The sequence below is a fragment of the Kockiozyma suomiensis genome, assembly GCF_038497685.1.
Source record: "Kockiozyma suomiensis strain NRRL Y-17356 unplaced genomic scaffold V2V93scaffold_11, whole genome shotgun sequence".
Lineage (NCBI taxonomy): Eukaryota > Fungi > Ascomycota > Lipomycetes > Lipomycetales > Lipomycetaceae > Kockiozyma > Kockiozyma suomiensis.
Window position 1 is genome coordinate 325,749 of NW_027117674.1, and position 15,390 is coordinate 341,138.

At 43.2% G+C, this 15,390-nt stretch overlaps 6 protein-coding genes across 6 annotated transcripts; 3 read left to right on the forward strand and 3 right to left on the reverse strand.

Moving 5' to 3' along the window:
- Positions 1 to 259: 259 nt before the first annotated feature.
- Positions 260 to 1,467, reverse strand: V2V93DRAFT_381648 (uncharacterized protein; the record flags this gene model as incomplete). The annotated part of the gene is made up of 7 exons (XM_066912114.1): positions 260 to 298; positions 367 to 933; positions 991 to 1,007; positions 1,061 to 1,145; positions 1,222 to 1,261; positions 1,313 to 1,374; positions 1,435 to 1,467. 7 exons carry the CDS (start codon positions 1,465 to 1,467, stop codon positions 260 to 262), a joined length of 843 nt encoding a protein of 280 aa, XP_066764477.1.
- An 841-nt stretch (positions 1,468 to 2,308) lies between these two features.
- Positions 2,309 to 4,274, reverse strand: V2V93DRAFT_348821 (diacylglycerol acyltransferase-domain-containing protein). The gene is made up of 4 exons (XM_066907933.1): positions 4,074 to 4,274; positions 3,937 to 4,014; positions 3,298 to 3,871; positions 2,309 to 3,239 (listed from the first exon to the last, which is right to left on the reverse strand). The coding sequence occupies exons 1-4, from the start codon at positions 4,139 to 4,141 to the stop codon at positions 2,649 to 2,651; spliced, it is 1,311 nt and encodes a 436-aa protein (XP_066764478.1). The 5' UTR covers positions 4,142 to 4,274; the 3' UTR covers positions 2,309 to 2,648.
- Positions 4,275 to 4,415: 141 nt separating this feature from the next.
- On the forward strand, positions 4,416 to 5,473 carry V2V93DRAFT_373247 (uncharacterized protein). The gene is made up of 3 exons (XM_066910925.1): positions 4,416 to 4,827; positions 5,003 to 5,116; positions 5,170 to 5,473. The coding sequence occupies exons 1-3, from the start codon at positions 4,701 to 4,703 to the stop codon at positions 5,190 to 5,192; spliced, it is 264 nt and encodes an 87-aa protein (XP_066764479.1). The 5' UTR covers positions 4,416 to 4,700; the 3' UTR covers positions 5,193 to 5,473.
- Positions 5,474 to 5,634: 161 nt separating this feature from the next.
- Positions 5,635 to 9,613, forward strand: V2V93DRAFT_373249 (SacI homology domain-containing protein). The gene is made up of 3 exons (XM_066910926.1): positions 5,635 to 6,674; positions 6,736 to 8,538; positions 8,617 to 9,613. Exons 1-3 carry the CDS (start codon positions 5,696 to 5,698, stop codon positions 9,552 to 9,554), a joined length of 3,720 nt encoding a protein of 1,239 aa, XP_066764480.1. The 5' UTR covers positions 5,635 to 5,695; the 3' UTR covers positions 9,555 to 9,613.
- Positions 9,614 to 9,666: 53 nt separating this feature from the next.
- V2V93DRAFT_373250 (uncharacterized protein) lies at positions 9,667 to 13,934 on the forward strand. Its single transcript, XM_066910927.1, has 7 exons — positions 9,667 to 10,146; positions 10,209 to 10,293; positions 10,364 to 10,465; positions 10,530 to 10,580; positions 10,638 to 10,778; positions 10,845 to 13,649; positions 13,706 to 13,934. Coding segments are annotated over exons 1-7 (3,339 nt in total). The 5' UTR covers positions 9,667 to 10,144; the 3' UTR covers positions 13,859 to 13,934.
- V2V93DRAFT_373253 (histidine phosphatase superfamily) lies at positions 13,922 to 15,355 on the reverse strand. The gene is made up of 3 exons (XM_066910928.1): positions 14,996 to 15,355; positions 14,557 to 14,934; positions 13,922 to 14,501 (listed from the first exon to the last, which is right to left on the reverse strand). The coding sequence occupies exons 1-3, from the start codon at positions 15,150 to 15,152 to the stop codon at positions 14,251 to 14,253; spliced, it is 786 nt and encodes a 261-aa protein (XP_066764482.1). The 5' UTR covers positions 15,153 to 15,355; the 3' UTR covers positions 13,922 to 14,250.
- Between the last annotated feature and the right edge of the window lie 35 nt (positions 15,356 to 15,390).

The window sequence follows — 15,390 nt, forward strand, 5'->3', positions numbered from 1 at the left end:
TACTGAGATATCATGGCAACAACAATCAAACCAAACTCCTTGAATGCATATTTGCACTTACGATTACACAATACAAAAACTGAATGATGATGCTGAATCAGCATTGACCAAAAAAAACAGTTAAGACATTAAGAACAAGATACGCAAATCAAATCATTAGCCAACAAAGTAAAAAAAAATGAAGGAACCCGAAACAAAACAATGAGCGAAATTCTCTCTTGTTAGATTTAAATAGCATCGAGAATAGAAGAGCTTTCAGTTAATAATCAACAGCCCATCCATTCTCCTCCAAGAATTGCTATTCCATCGTTAGCCACTGAACTTTTAAACTTTCAGCTTCAAACAAAAGAATACAGAAAAACTTACCTCACAAGCAGCTTTCAAACCAAGATTAGGTCTCAAATCTGCTTCAGTCAGATTCTCTCTTGTGAACGGATCAAAGGAATGATTCTTTAAATGCTCCAAAAGCACAGAGCGCTCGAAGGATTGTCCGGATTTACTCATTACTGGATCATAGAAGATATTAAACGAGATCGGATCAATCAGCCAATCAGGCACCTCCCGTTTCTGATACCTTGCATCCGATCGCTCGAATGTCTTTTTCAAAAACTTCATCTTTTCATCTCGTTCGTATTCCAGAATTTCTTTGTTTTCTTGCTTCTCATGCTCGACTGCAAAGTCCTCATTCAACGCGGCTTCAATTTTCCTGGCATAATTTGATTCCAATATATCGAGCATTTCATTTAATAGAGCCGACTCACGCTCGAGTCGTCGCTCCTCTTGAACTTCCCATCTTCGCTTCTTTGCATTTAAAACTGTTTGGGCAATAGCTTGCGATGAAGGAGATCGTGTCTGGAGAGCAAGTTCGTAGGCAATCTTGCTCGACCGCAGAGCCTCGTTTGGGCGGTCGAGTGCTAGCAGTGCCTGCGCTCTCTGTAACAATATAGAATTAGTTTAGTGTATGCGACACGTTTATATCGGCTGTCTTACAAGGAAATTTGCTTTCACTATAGTCGATAAGTTAGTACACATTAAGACATCAGAAAACAAGAAAACCCACTATTGTCTTTTGAAAGCTCAAGAGCCTTGTCACAATCATCCAGAGCTTCTTCGTTTTTGTGAATTCGTAGTCGACATAATGCACGCTGTAATTCATTCAGGCAGTGTCAGCATCTCCGTCAGAATATGCCGCAATTCCGAAAAAAAAAGGGCAGCTCTCACGTTTGTAAAATACACCGGGTTTGATGAATCTTTAATTATTCTAAGGCTTTGTCAGTCGCATATCATAAAATCAAATTTGGATGAGTCGTACGCTTTGGTGTATTCCTTGATCGCACCTTCATAGTCTTCATGACTAAAGAGAACGTTGCCAGCCTAACCGCGAACAGCATTAATCACAATTAATTCATATCTAAAAGCAAAGAGAAAGCATACCTCTTTATGCAGCTCAGACTCGGAGGGATGCATTGATGCAGTTGGGAAGGCTCTTTGAGCGGGCTTCGAGCCGGATGTTGATAGCTGAAAGCTGTAGTTGTAGACAAATAATAGCAATAATGCAACAATGGCAAGTGCTCCAACAACTGATGGGAGGAACGGAAGAACAAAGGTTACGAAAGAGAGGAGCACGAGGCGGTATACTAGCGGACTAGGGAACGGCAAAACGTCGGTTGCAGGAGCGGCAGTTGAGCGGTACCCTGGCAGAGTGGGCTGCTGATCAGCAATGAGATAAGAGAGAGAGAGAGAAAGCTCATATACCTTTTGGTATCGTCAGATGCCAGAAATTATGTCGCGAAACAAGTATGAGAGTATTCAGGGTAGAAGACTATAGAAGAAGCATCGAAGAGTGGGAAGTAGCCCGGATTTCAGGAATCAGTTATGAGCGAGTACCACAATTTGATCTTTTGTCTTCCGTAAAATAATATCAAATAAAGAACTTAACTGAAAAATAGTAGTACTAAATAAGAATTAATAAACAAACAAAGCAGGATCTAAGTCGGGGAAAATCCAACTTCTGTTTCACGAAGTGTGTAGTGTTCGCAGCAACGTCCTGGATCCTTCCGCGGCTTTCGAAGTTTGGTACTGTGTTTTAGGCTTTGAATCAAGGGTACCTGCTTTAGTACAAACCCCAAAATTGTGCCACTTTCCTAAAAAATGGCCGCCTTTGCTGGCTTCAGATTATCAGCTTCTACAAACAATAATGTACATATGGTGCGAGCAGTATTCAGCTGATTTTAGCTTATATACTTGTGATCCGAGTGCTGATGTGTAGTACATGATAAAACTGGAATCCAAATAAACTTCTAATTCAGGTTCAATCTAAAATCATACATCGGATTAGGGTAAATAAAAGCTTAATTGATACAAGTTTGAGCATTTTATCTTGCATTTTTGTCCAAGAAAATACCATGAAAATAAAGTAGAAACTGGTTTTGATTGAAACTATATCCAATTCGAAAATCTTGGAAGAAAACCGAAAACCATTGGAGAAGACTGGAAAACGGACAATTCAAACGTAGAGGATACCATTGATATTTTCCTCACAGACATGCAAAGACAAACGAAAAATAACCTTGACAACTCCCATCTCATACGAATCTAATCCCTTGTACTGACGAATACATAAGAAGCCGCCACTTTTTGAACTACACTCACTCGACCAACCGCAGATCAATATTGTCAAATCCTTTGCCGGTGTAATCTTTGACATAATCACTCTTGTACGTATCCCACAGCCGTTGGAGCTCCTTCACATAAAGACCATGGTATACCGCAATCTCTGACTCGGTCGGATGCGCCACATATGGCACCGCAATCGGCTTGCCAACAACTAAAGTGATTGGCCGGCGGTACGGCATCAAACCCCAGTCGTAATTAAACACACCTCGCGCATGCAAAAGCGGCAGCGTAAATCCAGCAACTTTCTTGATCATCGTCTGTATCTTGTACAACAATGACGATTGGTCACCGCGGACTTGCTCATAAACCTCGTTCTCACCAAAACTTAAAATCGGGACTAGACAAGTTGGCGGAGCGTCGGGCGCCGGAAGGGCCTGCATAGCTAAGCGAACAAATCCTCGGCGTTTCTTAAGAATCAGATCAAGACGACCGGGTTCAGCATATAGTGATTCACCGGCGCCGCCGACTACAATACATATAGACTGATTATGCTTCAGCAAGTTATCGCACGAGCGCCGCGAAACAGAGGAGATACCTAACGAGAGTAGATACTCTCTATAAAACTTTTGTTCGACGATGTCAGCAGATTCTTTTAATTTAATCACCATCTGAGATACATACAGGTAGTCGAAAATTTGATTCCAAGGTGAGTAGAGAGACTGGAATTCCAGGGAATAAAGTTTCCCAGCCAGCGCCTTCTGTGCCAATCGCCCCAAAAGCACCAAGACTCACAATCCCGTGAGGATGGTAGCCAAAAACATATCGCGGCCCGATTTCAAATCCAAGCTCACCGTCCGACCCTATCTCTTTCTCAAATCCATTTTTTTCGGTACTTTCAGCTGGGCTCGGTGTTTGATTATCGGAATCATTAGCAGGTTCGACAACTGAGGTATTTGCTCCAAAGAGCTTGCCGATCCATCGTTCTAGAGTACCGCTTGGTTCGCGAAGCCGATTAGGAAATGTCGGTTGGAGCTCAACTTCTCTGTGAATAGAAATTGGGAAATAGTCACAGTATAATCTGCCGAATGGTAGTCGACGAAGAAAAGGAGAGCGTCGGGTTTGTATCTCGCCATTTTCGGCACATTTGTCGAATGAGAAGACCCAGATCAAGTACGCGATGACAAAGGGCCAGAAAGGCGGGAAGGCGACGACGAGGAAGAACAGGCCGAGGCAGTAGGGAATAGAGATTGTATGACTATAAATATGCTGTCGATTAGTATTTAGGTGAGTTTAAATCAATAAAACTATCCAAGCTCTTACAATAGGACCGCGAGGGTCTGCAATCGTCGTTCAAGCGGAATATTAAGAGGAGCAAAGTGAATTTTGCGAGGCGACGACCTTAAATCGATTCATTATGTTAGTATGCTATCGATCTTTCAGACATGTATAGATCCAACCTTTCAGATTTCTTGGTAGACGGGCTCTTTCCTCCGGATCCGTTGGAATGACCTTCGTGATCCGACATAATCTTATGCTGGGTTTGAAGACTCGGGAAGCAGAAGTGCTGATACTAGAGGAGACAATGCGCTAGCTAATCTCAAATGCTCAATTACTGACAGCAGTTTCCGCCAAATAACTATACAAAATTACAGGGCCGCAGTAAGTGGAGATAAGATTAATGTGTGGGTGGGACGAGTGATGATCTTGCATTTTAGTGCGGCGCTCTTTTCCCAAACAGAGACAATAAATTCTGGATGTCTTCGAAGTTTATAATTTATTGACGCACTCTTACTTTTGTTTAAATCGTATGTTTATATCATATAGCGTAAATTAGATTCCATCTTTGCAGTAAATATTCGTGTAAAGTCACTTAAACTAGTCGAACAGCTTATAACAGGAAAGATAGTATATATTGGGGTTGGGGTTAAACTATGCCTCGTACCAGCCAAGCAGTTTGCAACAGACTCGCTCAATCTCTCTATCTCTACGTATTACTGCTATAATACTAACCAGTAGTTACAATTTGCTATTGAATTTTATTTGAAATATTTGAAATCCGTGACGCTTTTGTATCAAACATTAAAATGAGCAGCGCAGCCTCCCCAGGATCTCCGTCTCCAGAGGCACCAAGCAATAACCCCTCTGCTTTTCTTTCTCAAATAACTGGTGCCAAAGTATCCGTCAAGCTGAATTCGGGCGTTGAATATAGAGGTTTGTGACATGCTTGTTTTATTTATTGTTAATAGACCGCAACTGGGCGCTGGTAGAATGTGCAAGTCTTCATCACCTAGACTCGCGATGAAATATTCATGATGCTGGTGATTTCTACCAACTTCAGGACGCACCATCTTCAAGATGTTTAATTCTAACGTTTTATTGGATTTAGGTGATCTCCAGTGCGTAGATGGATACATGAACATTGCACTGGAACAAACTGAAGAATATGTCGAGGGCGAATTAAAAAATAAATACGGAGACGTTTTTGTCAGAGGAAACAATGGTACGTTTGGCAATGCGAGATTTGTCGTGCCCATGACTGACTCTTTTCTTTAGTTCTGTACATTGGTGTTGAGTGATGTGAAGGTCTTGATACGTTGCAGATAGTACTCATCTCTATTCTTGTTAATTAGAATAATGTATAATAAGCCGATGTATCGAGGGTTCTTAGTTCAGAGTCAATGTATGATAGTTATGTCACGTTACAGCAGAACGAAAATTTAAACACAGAATTATTCTCTACAGATTTACTATGGATCAGAGTCTTACAGATATGAAATGAGCTAGTAATTGGAAGTATATCGGCTGTTATCTTGTCTTGGTCCGGAAGCTTGCGACAAGTCGAACAGTGAATCTTTTCGAATAAGAGAGAGCAGCAATTTCGTAGTAATTTTGAAAGTACTGAATCTCCTTTCTGCGCCGTATTGTTCACGAGCTGTAGTATGATGTTAAGACTCTTAATCGACCATACTCAAAGTCAGCAATTAAAGTTCAGGGCGTAGGTAGACAACCCAAACGATTGCTGCAATCTCCAGCAACCAGTAGCTCTCCACTATCCGGCAGATTCGGGCCCCCATACAGCATGGCTATGCATATCTTATTTCGGGATCAGCCTCGGACACTGCTCTTGGTGACAGATGACCATGCACTGACATTTTCGTATGCCGGTGATGCAGATCCCGAACGCAATCAGTCACACGTCTCTGAAAAGAGCCAGAGTCACGACAATGGCTCGTCTTCTAGTCGTGATTCAAGGATTTTGGTTGATTTCAGCTCAAGAAATGACATAGATCTAACACAGTACCGAGCGCTATCTTCCTTATCTTGTCACGGTTGCTTGGGTCTGATCTCAATTGATAATGATGTTTTTCTAGCCGTCATTACCGGTGCATCCAAGGTTGCAGAGCCTATCTCACAAACCGAGACTGTCTACCGAATTCATGCCTTGGAATTTTACTGCGTTTCAAGAGCCGATTGGGATTTTACTGCTTTAGATCCCTCGGGCAATCCTCTCGACTCGGCCGGCTTGTACTCGGGTGACAACTATGATCTCGCAACAACTTCCGGCGGCGGCGCAGTCGTGAATCCCAATGCGGGAATGATTGAGCATCCCTGTCTGTCGCTAAAAAAGCTGTTGACTGATGGAAGTTTTTATTACTCGAATGATTTTGATTTGACGAGCCGATTGCAGGCGCGTTCTGCTGAGCCTACCTTCGATATCGAAGGGTTTGACGAAACGTTTATGTGGAATTCGTTTATGATTTCCGAACTTATCAAGTATCGCTCGCATTTACAGCTTGATGAAAAGGAAGCACTCGACCACTCACGGTTCTTCACGTCGGTGATCCGTGGCTTCGCTGAGACTGTGCCGACGAGAATTGATGGAATCCCTGCGTCCTTGACGATAATCTCGCGTCAGGGCTGCAGGAGAGCCGGAACGCGATACAATGCTCGGGGTGTTGATGACGAGGGAAACGTAGCCAATTTTGTTGAGACCGAAACGATTCTTTATACCCAGGACTTTTGTTTCTCATATACGCAGATTCGTGGAAGTGTACCAAGTAAGTCCAAATTCCTCTTTATTTCTTCTTTTTCAGATTATGCTTTCTAACAATTATTTAGTATTTTGGGAGCAAGACGTTCAGCTACTAAGTGCTAAAGTCAACATTACTCGAGCATTTGAAGCTACTCAACCCGCATTTATGGCTCATTTCGAGCCTCTTGTTAGCAAATACGGTCCCGTACATATTGTCAATTTGCTATCTGCCAAACCCGGTGAGCAAGAGCTTACGCACCGATATCGTCAACATATCAAGTATGCTACCGAAGGTGCCCTTTCAGATCAATTGCGAGAAACTCGGTTCGATTTTCATGTTGAGACTGCTAAAGCTGGGTATAATGCCGCCAACCGGATTCTGCGCTTTTTAGAGGATGACGCAGATGAATTTGGGTTTTTCTTGTACGATAATGAAGCCAAAGCTGCTGTTGTTGAGCAAACTGGTGTGTTTAGAACAAATTGTTTGGACTGTTTAGATCGCACGAATTTGATTCAACAAATCATTTCGAAACTTGCATTGGAGTTGGTGGTACGACAAAAGGAGATCATGCGACCAGGAGAAGAACTCTGGAGACGACATTCAGTTCTATGGGCGGATAATGGCGATCAGTTGTCAAAGATCTACGCTGGTACCGGTGCGCTAAAAACTAGCTATACACGATCAGGAAAGATGAGTATTGCAGGTGCTATCGCAGACGCGACAAAGTCTGTGAGTAGAATGTACATCAACAATTTTGTTGATAAAGGGAAACAAAATACGATGGATTTGCTTTTAGGCAGAATGGAAGGACAAATGAGAGTACTACTGCACGACCCGATAAACGATTATGTTCTTGCAGAGTTGAATAAACGGAAAGAGGAATTCACGTCGTCGAGAGAGATTTCTATTTTTGCAGGCACTTTCAATCTTAATGGATGCTTGTACGACGGAGATCTTTCTTCGTGGCTATTTCCTAAAGATTCAGGATTTGATAGTCCGGATCTGGTAGTTATTGCATTTCAAGAGATTGTCGAATTGACTGCCGGACAGATTCTCAGCGCGGATCCGGCAAAACGGCAATTTTGGGAACATCAAGTATCGAGACATTTGAATGCTCGAGATAACTATGTACTGCTTCGTTCGGGCCAGCTGGTTGGAACTGCACTTTTATTATACGTCAAAGCCTCGGAAGTGGCTAATGTGCGAAATATTAATGGTGCGGTGAAAAAGACTGGAATGGGAGGTATGGCTGGAAATAAGGGAGGCGTTGCATTTAGTTGTGACTATGCATCTACAAAATTATGTTTTATCACCTCTCATCTGGCGGCTGGCTTGTCGAACGTTGAAGATCGAAATCACGATTTCCGTACGATTAAAAGCGGTATACGATTTCCGCGCGGGAAGATGCTAAGCGATCATGATATGGTGATTTGGTTGGGGGATTTCAATTATCGAATTGATATGCCAAATGAAGAAGTTCGTAAAAGGATCAAAGACAGCGATTTGAATATTCTATATGATCATGATCAACTGAATCAGCAGATGACTGCCGGAAAAGCGTTTCCTTACTACAATGAGGCGCCAATAACTTTCAATCCCACCTATAAATTTGACAATAACAGCGACGACTATGATACATCAGACAAGGCGAGAACGCCTGCTTGGACTGATAGAATTTTGACTAGGGGATCGAATATCAAACAGATTATTTATAACAGTGCTGGCTTGAGATTTTCGGATCATAGACCAGTTTATGCGTCGTTTTTAGCGACCGTATTTACTATTGACAGGCAGAAGAAGGAGAAGTTAAGCCAAGAATTGTATGCAAAAAGGAGAGGATATGTTGGTCAGCTGCTTGATTTGGGTGGAGATGACAGTTCTGGACCATGTAAGTTTTATCTTTATTTTTTCAGCTTTTTTTTTTTTTTAGACAAAAAAAGCTGTTTACTAATTGTGATATGTACAGTACCGCCTCCTAGTACAGATCGCCAGAAATGGTGGCTAGAAGGAGGCAAGTCTGCCAAAGCAAATATCATACCCCCTCAGCAGAGTATGATTCTGAATCCTAGTCGGCCGGCTAACCCATTCTCGACTACAACCGAGCCGGATTTCATTTCATCCGCCCAGCTCGGATCGCAACCTCATGGCTCTACTGGTACAAGCCCGCTTGCATATGGAGACAATCATCGTAAACCTCTTGTTCCTCACAAGCCGACGTCAATGTCGAGTTCAAGCATTCATTCATTGCATACATTGCCTTCCCAGTCGCCTATAAGCGAAATTCCACCAGCTTTGCCTCCGCGCCGGACAAATACACTGTCATCTAGCATGAGAGGTAGCGGATTGCTTGGAGACGACCAAGATACTCCCTTACAAACATTCACAGGTAGTCACAATGGAAGCGGGTTCTCTTTGACTGGGAACGGAGCGAGAAGTCGTGCGGATAGTACAGGCAGTATGGGTAGTAATGGGAGTTCTACATTTCAACAGCCGTCCAGCGCTCGACGAGGGGATTTTCCTAGCCCATCACTGTCAAAGGTTCATCGACCACACACTGGTGCCTCTGCGATACCTCCACCGATGCCGCCTCGGCCCGGTAGCTCTGCATCTTCTACAAGTTCGACTACGCCTTTAACTACTAGCCGTAGCTCACCGCAGCCCGGATTCGGAGCAGAAGCAGACATGCACGCGAGAGGATTTGAGCACCTTCGTCACGCTGGAACCATGCCACCCGCATTACCTGCCCGGCCTAGGTATCAGCCAGATGCGACGTTTGGTGGGACCGGAGCTACGGGCAAGCCGATTCAATCACCTGTACCGACAGCGGGGTCACAGACAGCGCTGCTCGATGACGACGATTTAGATGACGAGACATTAAATTCAAAGTGGAAGGCACTTGCATAGTGAGTGGAGAAAGGGGCATTTATTGTAAGCTAGGAACAGTAAATAAGAATCTGATAGAGAGTTTGCGTAGCCACGCCCTCGTGCTGGCAAAGTCCGGTGTAATTGGCCGCTGGGAGTGGTTGGTGGATGTACAAGCCCCACAGATGCTTACTTGAGCGGCTCATCGCGGTGCGGCGATCACGGGCGGGATGGGCGCGAGCGAGGACGAGTCGTAAGCCAGCAGCAAAGGTCTGCTAGTAGCCTGTACTGAGTTCGAAACGCGTGTGTGGTGCTCAGACTAGTCCATTGCCGTCGTATTTGCTGTTTGATTACTCACCAATTTGCTTCGTCGCCGCTCATTCTCTGCTCTTCCTTCCTCACGACCGAGCCCGGCCTTCACAGCCGCAGATATCGCCAATCAACCAGCCAGCCAGCCCTCGTGTGCGCTCAATTGGCATCCACCGCCTGTCGGGTCTGTGCGTGGACTGCTAGGTTCTCCGTCACGAGCTCGTGCAGCTTTGCGTGACCTCTTCATTGTCATCTGTCTTCTGGTTTTATTCAGCTGCTGCTACTCTGTCGCCGACTTGCTACCTGCTGCTGTTTAACTGGTCATGTACGTGTTTTCTTTCACTCCAATGTCGCTTGCGAATATTCTTCTGATCCCGATCCTATTAGGAAATTTGGCAAGTACTTGGCCAAGCGGCAGCTTGAGCTACCGGAGTATTCTAGCTACTTCATCAATTACAAAGGTCTCAAGAAGGTATGCTTTTTTTAATCGCGATAATGATGCTCTATATCCTTTCTAACAGTTTTCCTTTACTCGTTTTCAGTTGATCAAATCGTTGGGCTACGATCGTCAGAATCCAAATGCTCGACCCCGAAATACTGAACCTACTTTGCAAACTCATAAAGTCACCTTCTTTTTCCGATTGGTGTGCTTTCCTTTGCATTCTCTGTCTAACCGTTCTGTCAGCTAATATATATTTTTTGGTTTAGGAACGAGAACTTGAAAAAGTCAATGCTTTCTATCTACAAAAAGAAGCAGAGGTACCACAAACTTATTTAGTCGAAAATCTATAACTTTATCTAATAATAATTTTATAGCTGAAACTGCGTCTTGCTGCTCTACTGGAAAAGAAAAAGACTGCAAAATCAAAAATTGGTGCGGTAGTCAAAACATCTGCTATATTCATTGCATTGTATGAAGGTTTTGCCCGATTTCGTCGCGACCTCGATAGACTGGAGGTAAGTTTTTGTAAACTCTCTTTTCTCTCCGTGGTCGTATAATTCTAATCCTTGTGATATTTTTAGCAATTCGTTGAGCTTAATGCTACAGGGTTTTCCAAAGTACTCAAGAAATGGGACAAGAGATCAAAATCTCAGACTAAAGAGCTCTATCTGTCAACCGCAGTCGAAGTACAGCCTGTATTTCACCGCGAAGAAATTGCCGAACTTTCTGATCTAGCAACCACTAGTTTGCTTGAGTTGGAAGCATGGGCTGAAGGTGAAGATGTCAGTTTCGATCATAAACTGTCGGACGTGTCACAGATTGAGCGTACGAATGAGGAATTAGACGTCGAGTTTCTAAGAAATGTCTCGAGAGAATCAGATGCTGCTATCGGTGAATGGATCGCAAAATTACAACAGGCGCCCGACGCGCATGAACGGATCACAAAAATTTTTCTGCAAAGTATATCTGCTGATGCTTCGGATGATACATTACGATCTCTCTATCGGACCGGAGCCGTTGATCTGTCTGTGAAGGACGATGTTAATGACCGAACAATTCTTCATGAAGCTGCAATTGTTGATCGGAGTATTATCTTGGAGCTTCTTTTTTCACAGCCAGATAAGATTGCAGTAGATGCTTCAGCTGTGGATATATATGGTCGTACTCCTCTGCACTATGCATGTTCTCACGGCCGTGAGCAAATGATAAAACCATTTTTATCGGCAGGGGCCCCCGTTGATGCATTAGATCAGGACAACTTTACGGCTCTTCTTTTTGCAATCTCACAAAATCATAAGGATTGTGTCGCGAGACTTTTGGAATGCGGTGCAAGAGTTGATCCCGCAAGCGAGCAGGATTACATTCCTCTTAGTGTCGCTTGCCAGCGTGGTCTCTATGCGATTTCTGAAATGCTTCTGCAGCATCATGCTTCGATTGTCGCTGACGCTGAAGGGTTGTATCCGCAGCATCTGATAGCTCAAGCTGGTCATTACAAGCTGATTCCTCTTCTAAAAGAATACGGTGCAGATATCAACACTGTCGATAAGCTGAACGATTGGATTGCATTATTTTATGCTGCCGGCGAGGGACATGTGGAGACTGTGAGGGCTCTTATAGATGCTGGGGCCGATCTAACATTTTATGACAAAAAGAATCTCTCGCCGGTGTACTATGCTGCTTGGGAGGGTCATCTCGATTGCATGGAGCTTCTAATAAATGCTCAAAAGGCACAGGGAATTTCTCAGAGTCCCCTAAATGTGTCTCATATGCAGGATGCAACAATTGCTACTACAGCTCATCTAGACGCAATAGCCGAAACTCCCATGGATATGGACATAGACATGGATATATCAGATGTTGATGCTATTCCTGACTTGTCGTTGCCGCCACCTATTCTACCATTACGACGATATGGTCACAATTTCTTGGACAAAAAGACATTTATTGAAATCGTTTTCGATGTACCAAACGGCTTGAAGTCGTCTTCTTCAGAAACCACCACCTCTCAAACACACAGGGTATCGAAGACAGAGTACACCTCATCGCACAATATTACTCCTATTATTCAGCAAAACTCAACAGCCCCTCCTCCTGTAAGATTTTATTCTAACATTCCGGCTTCGAAATTGACTGTTTCTTCAAAATTGCTTGATGTTATTCCTCGCAGTTTACTTTTACCTTTGGCGGATGATAGTCGTACATTATCATTCCAGGTAGAAAATCTTGATGAATTTACTATTGACTTTGAGATTTTCCCTACATTCGGGTCGCGAATTATTGCCAAGACTACGGCATTATCTCATTTGTTTAATATCCCTTCTGGTACTGGCTCATGTACACTGCCTCTGTTTGACTTGAGACTACAGGTTGTGGGCGACATTTCTTTCAAATTTAGCGTGATCAAGCCCTATCAAGGGACTCCCTTGGAAATCACCAATTATGACGTGTATTGGAAATCTACTAGTCAAATTGACTCCCCTTCAGCTCCTTCGTCACTTGCATCAATTATCGGCAGTAGTACAGGAGCGGTCGCTAGTGGATTATTGAGTAGTTCTCACGCTTCATCATTGTCTATGGCTTCAAATGGTCCTATATCTTCCAGTTCGGGATTTAATGCGCATCATTTGCAGCATGCGCAAGTCCATTCCTTTGTGACTGCTTCATCCTTGTCTGGATGTTATGCGCGTGTATTTGTTCAACTTACCAAAGATCGGATACCGGTTATATATCCGTTCTGGACAGTCGATGTCGAGCAGTACACGATACCTTTGTGTCAGCTTACATTTGAACAGTTTGAGGCTCTGGGACTCAGAGATCCTCAAACGTTAAAGAATCGAGCATCGATTGGTTCGATACATAAGCCTGCTGAAGCTTGTGAGCTTCTTTACCTCTCTTACTTGTCACTCGCAGACACTCTTGCTATGCTCCCGTTAAATGTCAATCTTGATTTGAGTATTCTTTATCCTACAGAAGTCGAAAAGGATTATCTCAATGTCACGTCGGCGATGCTAGACTTGAACTGCCAAGTGAATTCGATTCTGAATATTGTATTTGATCATGCCCGTGAAGCTCGCCGGCATACTGCTCCTGAAGCCGCAGCGGCGGCCGCAGCCGGTCTATCTTCGTCGAATATCTTACGCAACCGGTCACTTGTTTTCAGTTCATACCATCCTAATGTTTGCACGGTTTTGAACTGGAAGCAGCCTAATTACCCAGTGTTGTTCTGCGTGGATGTTTCGGCGACCGAGAATTTGACGAAATGTGTTAGTGCTCATGGGTTACCTGTGCGAGAACCAGAAGATCGGCGGTGCGGGTCAATGAGAGAAGCCACTACTTTTGCCAGCAGTAATAACTTATTGGGATTAATTTGCGATTCTAGGTTATTGGTTAGTTTATAATTCCTCTTTGGTTTATTGCTAGGTTGCTGACAGTTTTTCTTTAGAACATGGTCCCGGCTTTAATTGAGAGTATAAGGGTGTCCGGTTTAGTTCTCGTTGCTCAAAAGAGTGGGTCCAGTAAATATAACGGTGGATCTGGAATTGATGGCATAAGAGATGAGAAAGTGCTTGAGTTTAACGAAACCATTGATATGTGAACATGGGTGTAGCAGAAAAGTTTTTTTTATTTTATTTTATTTTATTTTCTTTTTTTTTTTTTTTTTTTTTTTTTTTCATGTTTAATTTCGATCATTCTGATATTAGAAGCTGTCTGAGTGGCCGCCGGTAGAGATTATACCATTTCCTTGACATACAATTTCTTTGAGTCCGAGGCCAGTACTTCGCATAACTAGAGGCTAGTTTCCTGATATGATGAGAAAGCCTACTCTTTTCTTTTCCGTTTCTTGTAAATATCTCTGCACAGTATGAGCTCTCGTTCGTACATTATGCTCTGTACAATAACGTAATGATATATTAAAACCTGTGAACGCAAAGCTGCCTTTATCCAAATTCAGTCTATACCACCTGTATTTCCACTCGCTTAATCTCTCTAAAAGTTGTCAACAATTTCCTCTTCGACACTCTCGTCTGCATCCTTTGCTGGTACATTGGCGGTCAAATGCTCAGCATTATTAAATTCGACAATTTCGCCTGCAATCACGTTCTTACTACTACCAAGGGTAATATTAACTATTGTGATGGAAGTATTAAGAAGGCCAGAGATATGCTTTGTCGGTATTGAATCAGAAAATGTGAAGCCGCGCTGATTTATGAGGGCGTGGACTAATGAGGAGATGGAGCCTGATTGATAAATGTTAGATGTGCCTGATAAATGCAAAATTGTAGCGATACACACCTCCGTGAGAAACGATTGCCGTACGCTCGAATCCAGCATGTCGTGCTTCTTCGACCATCGAATCCCAAGACTTCATCAGTTTCCGCCTGAAGTCATGCTGATCTTCACCAGCGGATTCAAAGGTAAGCTTCCGCTGCTTCAGAATATTAAACGCAATACTGGCTTGGAACCCTTCGAGGTCGCCAAAGGCTCGCTCACGAAGTAATGGCGTGACGTGGTTGTACTCGGAACGGATGATGTGGTGTCTGAAGGCGGCGTCGCGGGTTTGCAGACAGCGTTTCAGGTCGCTACACCATATGGCGTCGAACGCAATTGATTTCAGAACCCGGTCTCCGCATGATGTGGCTTGTTTGATACCTGCCTCATTAAGAACCGTGTCTTTACATCATTAGTGTTAGTATATGACTAGTGGAGCGAACAATTTCAAATCAAGAATTACCTAAGTGCCCTTGAATGATATGTCTCTCATTCTCATTCGTTCGACCGTGTCTGATGATGAAGACCTGCAAAATCGATCGATTATTGTCTGCTTCTTCTACTAGTTCAGGAATGCTTGGTTTAGGAGGTGATGGTTGAGTCTCTTTCCTTGTAAACATGACACCAGTGTCTGTCGAGATTCTCCAGGAGCAATGCGTGAAAATGCTACTAGTTATGACGTATTTAAGATTTGGCTATCGATAAGAAAACGTTTGACAATCTGTTTTCAGCATTCAAACAAGAAATCGGCACAATACAAATGCAAATTTTATTTTTGGCATATAGAGATATATAAAGAGAGTCTACGGTAAACATACATAGTTTTGCAAAGTAAACAATTTCAAAGCAAACAGAAAG

Bases quoted from the DNA above. Each gene is read 5' to 3' on its own strand.
- V2V93DRAFT_373249 (XM_066910926.1), top strand. From the start codon at position 5,696: ATGGCTATGCATATCTTATTTCGGGATCAGCCTCGGACACTGCTCTTG. The intron at 6,675-6,735 runs GTAAGTCCAAAT...ACAATTATTTAG, and splicing joins GATTCGTGGAAGTGTACCAA to TATTTTGGGAGCAAGACGTT. The intron at 8,539-8,616 runs GTAAGTTTTATC...TGATATGTACAG, and splicing joins AGATGACAGTTCTGGACCAT to TACCGCCTCCTAGTACAGAT.
- V2V93DRAFT_348821 (XM_066907933.1), bottom strand. From the start codon at position 4,141: ATGTCGGATCACGAAGGTCATTCCAACGGATCCGGAGGAAAGAGCCCG. The intron at 3,872-3,936 runs GTAAGAGCTTGG...GCATATTTATAG, and splicing joins CAGACCCTCGCGGTCCTATT to TCATACAATCTCTATTCCCT. The intron at 3,240-3,297 runs GTATGTATCTCA...GTCGAACAAAAG, and splicing joins AATCAAATTTTCGACTACCT to TTTTATAGAGAGTATCTACT.
- V2V93DRAFT_373250 (XM_066910927.1), top strand. The intron at 10,466-10,529 runs GTGTGCTTTCCT...TTTTTGGTTTAG, and splicing joins TCACCTTCTTTTTCCGATTG to GAACGAGAACTTGAAAAAGT. The intron at 13,650-13,705 runs GTTAGTTTATAA...GTTTTTCTTTAG, and splicing joins TTTGCGATTCTAGGTTATTG to AACATGGTCCCGGCTTTAAT.
- V2V93DRAFT_373253 (XM_066910928.1), bottom strand. From the start codon at position 15,152: ATGTTTACAAGGAAAGAGACTCAACCATCACCTCCTAAACCAAGCATT. The intron at 14,935-14,995 runs GTAATTCTTGAT...AATGATGTAAAG, and splicing joins TATCATTCAAGGGCACTTAG to ACACGGTTCTTAATGAGGCA. The intron at 14,502-14,556 runs GTGTGTATCGCT...TTTATCAATCAG, and splicing joins GGCAATCGTTTCTCACGGAG to GCTCCATCTCCTCATTAGTC.
- V2V93DRAFT_373247 (XM_066910925.1), top strand. From the start codon at position 4,701: ATGAGCAGCGCAGCCTCCCCAGGATCTCCGTCTCCAGAGGCACCAAGC. The intron at 4,828-5,002 runs GTTTGTGACATG...TATTGGATTTAG, and splicing joins TTCGGGCGTTGAATATAGAG to GTGATCTCCAGTGCGTAGAT. The intron at 5,117-5,169 runs GTACGTTTGGCA...TCTTTTCTTTAG, and splicing joins TTTTGTCAGAGGAAACAATG to TTCTGTACATTGGTGTTGAG.